This window comes from Tinamus guttatus, unplaced genomic scaffold, assembly GCF_059628265.1.
Source record: "Tinamus guttatus ecotype Peru unplaced genomic scaffold, ASM5962826v1 Tinamus_guttatus_pri_ptg001437l, whole genome shotgun sequence".
In the NCBI taxonomy this organism is placed as follows: domain Eukaryota; kingdom Metazoa; phylum Chordata; class Aves; order Tinamiformes; family Tinamidae; genus Tinamus; species Tinamus guttatus.
In genome coordinates this window covers 20,624-30,144 of record NW_028289971.1, presented here as the reverse complement: position 1 = coordinate 30,144, position 9,521 = coordinate 20,624, and the positions used below count along the sequence as shown (strand labels likewise).

Here is a 9,521-nt window from a genome sequence, read left to right as displayed (position 1 = left end):
CCCATTAAAGGCCCCCCCCCATAAGGGGCCCAGGCATCCGAGTGACCCCCCCCACAAAGGGACCCCCCCCCATTAAAGGGCCCAGGTGTCCCCCCCTCCCCCCATTAAGGCCCCCCCCCCCCCCCATAAGGGGCCCAGGCATCCGGGTGACCCCCCCCCAAACAGACCCCCCCATAAAGGGCCCAGGTGTCCTGAAACCCCCCCCCCCCCAGGGGCCCTGGTGTCCAGGTGACCCCCCCCCAAGGGACCCCCCCCCCCAAAGGGACCCCCCCCCATTAAAGAGCCCCCCCCCCAAAGGGGGAACCCCCCCCCCAATTAAAGGGCCCAGGTGTCCTGGACCCCCCCCCCCAGGGGCCCCAGTGTCCAGGTGACCCCCCCCCCCCAAGGGACCCCCCCCATTAAAGGCCCCCCCCCCCATAAGGGGCCCAGGCATCCGAGTGACCCCCCCCAAGGGACCCCCCCCAAAGGGACCCCACCCATTAAAGAGCCCCCCCCCCATAAAGGGCCCAGGTGTCCTGGACCCCCCCCCCAGGGGCCCTGGTGTCCAGGTGACCCCCCCCCAAGGGACCCCCCCCATTAAAGAGCCCCCCCCCAAAGGGGGACCCCCCCCCACCCCTAAAGGGCCCAGGTGTCCTGAACCCCCCCCCCCAGGGGCCCAGTGTCCAGGTGACCCCCCCCCAAGGGACCCCGCCCATTAAAGGCCCCTCCCCCCCATTAAAGCCCCCCCCCCATTAAAGGGCCCAGGTGTCCTAGATGCCCCCCCCCCATTAGAACCCCCCCCCCATAAGGGGCCCAGGCGTCCGGGTGACCCCCCCCCCCCCCCATAAAGGGCCCCCCCCCCAAAAAAAGGGCCCAGGCGTCCGGGCGCCCCCCCCCACCTCCGTGGGCTTGTAACAGTCAACGAGGATCTCCTGGGGGGGGGGGGGGAAGAAACGGGGGGGGGGGGGGGGTTGGATTTGGGCCCCCCCCAAACCCAGAACCCCCCAAATCCCCCCCCCTCCATCCCCCCCCCCGGCTGCCCCCCCTTTCCCTCCCCCTCCCCCCTGCGGCTCCTCTGCCCCCCCCCACCCTTAGAGCCCCCCCCCCCCTTTTTAGGGCCCCCCCAACCCCCCCCCCCCCCCAATTTGGATCCTGCGGCCGTTTTGGGGTGAATCAGGGAGGTTTTGGGACCCCCCCACCCATTTTGGGGTGAATCGGGGTGATTTCAGGTTCCTCCCCTGCCCTGTTTGGGGGCGAGTTGGGGCAGTTTGGGGGTCCCCCTCCCCATTTTGGGGCAAATCAGGGCACTTTCGTGTTGCCCGCCCCATTTGGGGACAAATCAGGGTGGTTTTGGGTTCCCTGGCCCCGTTTTGGGGTGAATCGGTGCAGTTTCGGGTTCCCCCACTCTGTTTTGTGGCAAATCGGGGCGGTTTTGGGATGCCCCCCGCCCTATTTTGGGGCAAATTGGGATTCCCTGCCGCATTTTGGGGCAAATTGGGGCAGTTTCGGGTTCCCCGCCCTGTCTTGGGGTGAATCACGGCGGTCTGGGGTTCCCTGCCCCGTTTTGGGGCGGATCGTGGCAGTTTCAGGTTCCCCGTCCCGTTTTGGGGCAAATCGGGGCGGTTTCGGGTCCCCCCGTCCCGTTTCGCGGCCGTTTTGGGTCCCCCCCGCCCCGTTTCGGGTCCCCCCGTCCCGTTTTGCGGCGGTTTCGGGTCCCCCCGTCCCGTTTCGGGTCCCCCCGTCCCGTTTCGCGGCGGTTTCGGGTCCCCCCGTCCCCGTTTCGGGTCCCCCCGTCCCGTTTCGGGTCCCCCCGTCCCGTTTTGCGGCGGTTTCGGGTCCCCCCGCCCCGTTTCGGGTCCCCCCGTCCCGTTTCGCGGCGGTTTCGGGTCCCCCCGTCCCCGTTTCGGGTCCCCCCGTCCCGTTTCGCGGCCGTTTCGGGTCCCCCGCCCCGTTTCGGGTCTCCCCGTCCCGTTTCGCAGCGGTTTCGGGTCTCCCCGTCCCGTTTCGGGTCCCCCCGTCCCGTTTCGGGTCCCCCCGCCCCGTTTCGCGGCGGTTTCGGGTCTCCCCGTCCCGTTTCGGGTCCCCCCGTCCCGTTTCGCAGCGGTTTCGGGTCTCCCCGTCCCGTTTCGCGGCGGTTTCGGGTCTCCCCGTCCCGTTTCGGGTCCCCCCGTCCCGTTTCGGGTCCCCCCGTCCCGTTTCGCGGCGGTTTCGGGTCCCCCCATCCCCGTTTCGTGGCGGTTTCGGGTCCCCCCGTCCCGTTTCGCGGCGGTTTCGGGTCCCCCCGCGCCGTTTTGCGGCGGTTTCGTGTCCCCCCCGTCCGTTTCGCGGCCGTTTCGGGTCCCCCCCGTCCCGTTTCGGGTCCCCCCGTCCCGTTTCGCGGCGGTTTCGGGTCCCCCCGTCCCGTTTCGCGGCGGTTTCGGGTCCCCCCGCCCCGTTTCGGGTCCCCCCGCCCCGTTTCGGGGCCGTTTCGGGTCCCCCCGCCCCGTTTCGCGGCAGTTTCGGGTCTCCCCATCCCCGTTTCGCGGCCGTTTCGGGTCCCCCCGCCCCGTTTCGCGGCGGTTTCGCGTCTCCCCGTCCCGTTTCAGGTCCCCCCGCCCCGTTTCGCGGCGGTTTCGGGTCCCCCGTCCCCGTTTCGCGGCCGTTTCGGGTCCCCCCGCCCCGTTTCGGGTCCCCCCGCCCCGTTTTCGCGGCCGTTTCGGGTCCCCCCGCCCCGTTTCGGGGTCCCCCCGTCCCGTTTCGCGGCCGTTTCGGGTCCCCCCGTCCCGTTTCGCGGCCGTTTCGGGTCCCCCCCGTCCCCGTTTCGGGGCCCCCCGTCCCGTTTCGCGGCCGTTTCGGGTCCCCCCCGTCCCCGTTTCGCGGCCGTTTCGGGTCCCCCCCGCCCCGTTTCGGTCCCCCCGTCCCGTTTCGCGGCGGTTTCGGGTCCCCCCGCCCCGTTTCGCGGCCGTTTCGGGTCCCCCCGCCCCGTTTCGCGGCCGTTTCGGGTCCCCCCGCCCCGTTTCGGGTCTCCCCGTCCCGTTTCGCGGCGGTTTCGGGTCCCCCCATCCCGTTTCGCGGCGGTTTCGGCCCCGTTTCGCGGCGGTTTCGGGTCCCCCGTCCCGTTTCGCGGCCGTTTCGGGTCTCCCCGTCCCCGTTTCGCGGCGGTTTCGGGTCCCCCCGCCCCGTTTCGCGGCGGTTTCGGGTCCCCCCGCCCCGTTTCGCGGCGGTTTCGGGTCCCCCCGCCCCGTTTCGGGTCCCCCCGTCCCCGTTTCGCGGCGGTTTCGGGTCCCCCCGTCCCCGTTTCGCGGCGGTTTCGCGTCCCCCCCGTCCCCGTTTCGCGGCCGTTTCGGGTCCCCCCGTCCCCGTTTCGTCCCGTTTCGGGTCCCCCCGTCCCGGTACCTGCACGCGGGCGCTGCGGGCGCCGTCGCTCTCCATGTCCAGCAGTTCATCCACGTCGATCTCCAGTTCCGGGATCTCCTCCTCCTGGGGGGGGGCAGCGTGTGGGGACCCCCCCAAAGCGGGAGACCCCCCGGGGGCACCCAAAAGTCCCCAAAGCCCCCCAAAATATCCCCAAATCCCCCCAAATCCCCCCAAGATATCCCCAAATCCCCCCAAAATGTCCCCAAATCCACCCCAAAATGTCCCAAATCCACCCAAAATGTCCCCAAATATCCCCAAAAGTCCCCAAATCCCCCCGAAATATCCTCAAAGGTCCCCAAATCCCCCCAAAATATCCCCAAAAGTCCCCCAAATATCCCCAAAAGTCGCCAAATTCCCGAAATCCCCCAAATATCCCCAAATCCACCCCAAACTCCCCCCCAAAATGTCCATATATCCCCCCAAAATGTCCCCCAAAATATCCCCAAATCCACCCCAAACTCCCCCTGAAATATCCCCAAAACCCCCCAAAAGGTCCCCAAGTCCCCCAAACTCCCAGAATATCCCCAAATGTCCCCCAAAATGCCACCAAAGTATCCTCAAATGCCCCAAAATCCCCAAATATCCCCCAAAATCCCCCCAAAATATCCCCAAATGTCCCCAAAGCCCCCAAAATATCCCAAATGTCCCCAATTTCCCAAATCCCCCCAAATATCCCCAAATCCATCCCAAACTCCCCCTGAAATATCCCCAAAACCCCCCCAAAGGTCCCCAAATCCCCCCAAAATCCCAGAATATCCCCAAATGTCCCCAAAATGTCCCTGAAATTCCTCCAAAATCCAAGATGTCCCCAAAATGTCCCCAAATGTCCCCAAAATAGCCCTAAATGGCCCCCAAGTGTCCCCAAATTCCCCTAAAATTTCTCCCAAATCCCCCAAAATCCCCCAAAACGTCCTCAAATGTGCCCCAAATGTCCCCAAATTCCAAAATGTCCCCAAATCCCCCCAAAATTCCACCAAAGTATCCCAAATGCCCCCAAAATCCCCAAATATCCCCAAATCCCCCAAAATATCCCCAAATGCCCCCAAATCCCCTCAAAATATCCCCAAATCCCACAAAATGTCCCAAATCCTCCCAAAATTCCAGAATATCCCCAAATGTCCCCCCAAATGTCCCTGAAGCTCCCCAAAATCCAAGATGTCCCCAAAATGTCCCCAAATGTCCCCAAAATAGCCCTAAATAGCCCCCAAGTGTCCCCAAATTCCCCTAAAATGTCTCCCAAAGCCCCCAAAATCCCCCAAAACGTCCTCAAATGTGCCCCAAATGTCCCCAAATTCCAAGATGTCCCCAAATCCCCCCAAAATGCCACCAAAGTATCCCCAAATGCCCCCAAAATCCCAATATCCCCCAAATCCCCCCAAATATCCCCAAATGTCCCCAAATCCCCTCAAAATATCCCCAAATGTCCCCCAATTTCCCAAATCCCCCCCAAATATCCCCAAATCCACCCCAAACTCCCCCCAAATTATCCCCAAATCCCCACAAAATGTCCCCAACCCCCCCCAAAATCCCAGATATCCCCAAATGTCCCCCAAAATGTCCCTGAAACTCCCCAAAATCCAAGATGTCCCCAAAATGTCCCCAAATCCCCCCAAATGTCCCCAAAATAGCCCTAAATGGCCCCCAAGTGTCCCCAAATTCCCCTAAAATGTCCCAAACCCCCCAAATCCTCAAATTCTCCCAAAGTGTCCTCAAATGTGCCCCAAATGTCCCCAAATTCCAAGATGTCCCCAAATCCTCCCAAATGTCACCAAAGTATCCCCAAAAGCCCCCCAAATCCCCAAATATCCCCCAAATCCCCCCCAAGTATCCCCAAATGTCCCCAAATCCCCTCAAAATATCCCCAAATATCCCCCAATTTCCCAAATCCCCTCAAAATATCCCCAAATCTACCCCAAATGTCCCCAAATCCCCTCAAAATATCCCCAAATCCACCCCAAACTCCCCATGAAATATTCCCAAAACCCCCAAAATGTTCCCAAATCCCCCCAAAATCCCAGAATATCCCCAAATGTCCCCCAAAATGTCCCCAAATGTCCCCAAAATAGCCCTGAATGTCTCCCAGGTGTCCCCAAATTCCCCTAAAATGTCCCCAAAACCCCCCCAAACCCCCAAATTCCCCCCAAATATCACCAAAGTATCCCCAAATACCCCCCAAATATCCCCCAAATCCCCAAATATCCCCAAATGTCCCCAAATTCCCTCAAAATATCCCCAAATCCCCCCAAAATATCCCCAAATGTCCCCAAATCCCCTCAAAATATCCCCAAATCCACCCCAAATGTCCCCAAATCCCCCCAAATCCATCCCAAACTCCCCCTGAAATATCCCCAAAAGCCCCCAAAAGGTCCCCAAATCCCCCAAAATCCCAGAATATCCCCAAATGTCCCCCAAAATGTCCCTGAAGCTCCCCCAAAATCCAAGATGTCCCCAAAATGTTCCCAAATCCCCCCAAATGTCCCCAAAATAGCCCTAAACGGCCCCCAAGCGTCCCCAAATTCCCCTAAAATGTCCCCAAATGTGCCCCAAATATCCCCAAATTCCAAGATGTCCCCAAATCCCCCCAAAATGTCACCAAAGTATCCCCAAAAGCCCCCAGATCCCCAAATATCCCCCAAATCCCCCCCAAATATCCCCAAATGTCCCCAAATCCCCTCAAAATATCCCCAAATGTCCCCCAATTTCCCAAATCCCCCCCAAATATCCCCAAATCCACCCCAAACTCCCCCCAAATTATCCCCAAATCCCCACAAAATGTCCCCAACCCCCCCAAAATCCCAGAATATCCCCAAATGTCCCCCAAAATGTCCTGAAACTCCCCCAAAATCCAAGATGTCCCCAAAATGTCCCCAAATCCCCCCAAATGGCCCCAAAATAGCCCTAAATGGCCCCCAAGCGTCCCCAAATTCCCCTATTCCCCTAAAATGTCCCCAGAATCCCCCAAAACCCCAAATTCCCCCAAAATGTCCTCAAATGTGCTCCAAATATCCCCAAATTCCAAGATGTCCCCAAATCCCCCCAAAATATCCCAAATCCACCCAGAATGTCCCCAAATCCCCCCAACCCCCCTGTGACCCCCCCCCCGATCCCCCCCCCCAAGGTTTAGGATTTTGGGGGGGAGGAGCCGGTTTTGGGGGGAATCTGGGGGAATTTGGGGGTCTCTGGGGGTCCCATTGGGTTATTCCTGGGGGGGAGGGGTCACGGTTTTGGGGGGAAATGGGGGGATTTTGGGGGGGTCTCTCCCCCATTCCCAGTTCCCAGGGGGTCTCTCCGGTCCCCGGGTCCTTCCCGGTTTCCCAGGGGTCTCCCCCCATTCCCGGGATCTCCCCCCATTCCCGGGATCTCCCCCCATTCCCGGGATCTCTCCCCATTCCCGGGATCTCCCCCCATTCCCAGGGGTCTCCCCCCATTCCCAGGATCTCCCCCCATTCCCAGGGGTCTCCCCCCATTCCGGGATCTCCCCCCATTCCCGGGGGTCTCCCCCCATTCCCAGGGGTCTCCCCCCATTCCCAGGATCTCCCCCATTCCCAGGGGTCTCCCCCCATTCCCGGGATCTCCCCCCATTCCCGGGGGTCTCCCCCCATTCCCAGGATCTCTCCCCATTCCCAGGGGTCTCCCCCCATTCCCAGGATCTCCCCCCATTCCCAGGGATCTCCCCCCATTCCCAGGGGTCTCCCTCATTCCCAGGGGTCTCCCCCCATTCCCAGGGGTCTCCCCCCATTCCCAGGGTCTCTCCCCATTCCCAGGGGTCTCCCCCCATTCCCATGATCTCCCCCCATTCCCATGATCTCTCCCCATTCCCAGGATCTCCCCCCATTCCCGGGGGTCTCTCCCCATTCCCGGGGGTCTCCCCCCATTCCCGGGGGTCTCCCCCATTCCCGGGATCTCCCCCCATTCCCAGGGTCTCCCCCCATTCCCAGGGGTCTCCCCCCATTCCCAGGGGGTCTCCCCCCATTCCCAGGGGGTCTCCCCATTCCCGGGGGGGTCTCTCCGCTCCCCGGGTCCCTCCCCATTCCCGGGATCTCCCCCCATTCCCAGGGATCCCTCCGCGGTTCCCGGTTTTCCCAGTCCCCCCATCCAGCTCCCAGGGTTCCCACCCATTTCCCTGCTCCCTCCCGGTTTCCCCAGGATCCCGTTTCCCTGGTCTCCTTCCCCGGTTCCCGGTTCCTCCCGGTCCCCCCTGGTCCCTCCTGGTCCCCCCCGGTCCCTCCCGGGTCCCGGTCCCTCCCGGGTCCCCCCGGTCTCCCCCTGGTCCCTCCCGGGTCCCCCCCGGTCCCCCCTGGTCCCTCCCGGTCCCTCCCGGTCCCTCCCGGTTTCCCCCGGTCTCTCCCGGTCCCCCCTGGTCTCTCCCGGTCCCCCCCGGTCCCTCCCGGGTCCCGGTCCCTCCCGGGTCCCGGTCCCTCCCGGTCCCTCCCGGGTCCCGGTCCCTCCCGGTTTCCCCCGGTCCCTCCCGGTTTCCCCCGGTCCCTCCCGGGTCCCGGTTTCCCCCGGTCCCTCCCGGGTCCCTCCCGGTTTCCTCCCGGTCCCTCCCGGTTTCCCCCGGTCCCTCCCTGGTCCCTCCCGGTCCCTCCCGGTTTCCCCCGGTCCCTCCCTGGTCCCTCCCGGTCCCTCCCTGGTCCCTCCCGGTTTCCCCCGGTCCCTCCCTGGTCCCCCCGGTCCCTCCCTGGTCCCCCCGGTCCCTCCCGGTTCCTCCCGGGTCCCCCCCGGTCCCTCCGGTCTCCCCCTGGTCCCTCCCGGTCTCCCCCCGGTTCCCGGTTCCTCCCGGTCCCCCCTGGTCCCTCCCGGTCCCTCCTGGTTCCTGCCGGTTCCCCCGGGTCCCTCCCGGTCCCCCCGATTTCCCTCCCGGTTCCCCCGGTCTCCCCGGTTTCCCTCCCGGTTTCTCCGGTCTCCCCGCCCGGTTCCCCCGGTCTCCCGCTCCCCGGTTTCCCCCATTTCCCTCCCGATTTCCCCGCTCTCCCTCCCCGGTTCCCGGTCCCCCCGGTCCCTCCCGGTCTCCCCGCCCGGTTCCCCCGGTTCACGGTGCCGCCGCCGCCCGCACCGCGCAGTCGTAGAGCGCCGTGAGCTGCGCCAGGATCCACTCCTCGAGGTGCAGCCGCCGCCGCAGCTCCCGCCGGTCGTACTTGACCGTGACCTTCCCGAGGCGCCGCGCGCCGCCCGCCGCCTCCTCCTCCGCCGCCGCCTCCAGCGCGAAGCCCACGCGGGCCCCGCCGGGCGCCGCGCCCGCCATGGCGGGACCGGGCCGGAACCGGAACCGGCGACGGAACCGGAACCGGCGACGGAACCGGGACGGGACCGGCCCCCCCCCCCTCCCCGCCGGCCCCGCCGCTTTGTCTCCTCCGCGCCGCGCTGAGGCGGCTTCCGGCCGGCGACGCGGCGGCTTCCGGCGGGCGCCCCGCCCCCTGCCCCGCCCCCCCCGCGCGCTTTTGTGCCGCCGCGGACACGCCCCGCCCTCCCCGCGGGAGGCCACGCCCACCTGCGCCGAGACCACGCCCACAGGGAGGGCCCTCGGCCCCCCGCCCCCCCCCCCCCCCGCGCGCTCTTGTGCCGCCGCGGACACGCCCCGCCCTCCCCGCGGGAGGCCACGCCCACCGCGGCCGAGGCCACGCCCGCTCCGTGCGGGAGGCCACGCCCACATTAAAGGTAGCCACGCCCCCCCCGCACCGTTCAGGGAGGCCACGCCCCTGTTCGGGGAGGCCACGCCCCCATAAAGCACCCCACCCGATTCCGTTCAGGGAGGCCACGCCCCCATTTAGGGAGGCCACGCCCCCATAAAAGCGCTCCCCGGATCCCGTTCAGGGAGGCCACGCCTCCATTAAAGGCAGCCACGCCCCCTGACACCCTTCAGGGAGGCCACGCCCCCTTAAAAGCACCTGCCCGATCCCATTCAAGGAGACCACGCCTCCATTCAGAGAGGCCACGCCTCCATCCGGGGAGGCCACGCCTCCATAAAACGGCATTCTGGACACCCCCGAACCCTGCCCAGGGAGGCCACGCCCCTGGGACAGCCACGCCTCCATTAAGGCAACCAAACGCCCACGCCCACTTCCTGCCAGGAGGCCACGCCCACTTCGGACGAGGCCACGCCCCCATATGGCCCCTCCTTGTTCAGGGAGGCCACGCCCCCACAA

The 9,521-nt window shown here is 65.0% G+C and overlaps 1 protein-coding gene across 1 annotated transcript; it reads right to left on the bottom strand.

Moving 5' to 3' along the window:
• Positions 1-852: 852 nt before the first annotated feature.
• LOC148590333 (protein phosphatase 1 regulatory subunit 14B-like) lies at positions 853-8,620 on the bottom strand (the record flags this gene model as incomplete). Its single annotated transcript, XM_088539158.1, has 3 exons — positions 8,432-8,620; positions 3,355-3,438; positions 853-911 (listed from the first exon to the last, which is right to left on the bottom strand). Coding segments are annotated over exons 1-3 (332 nt in total), but the record flags the coding sequence as incomplete, so codon positions are not given.
• Between the last annotated feature and the right edge of the window lie 901 nt (positions 8,621-9,521).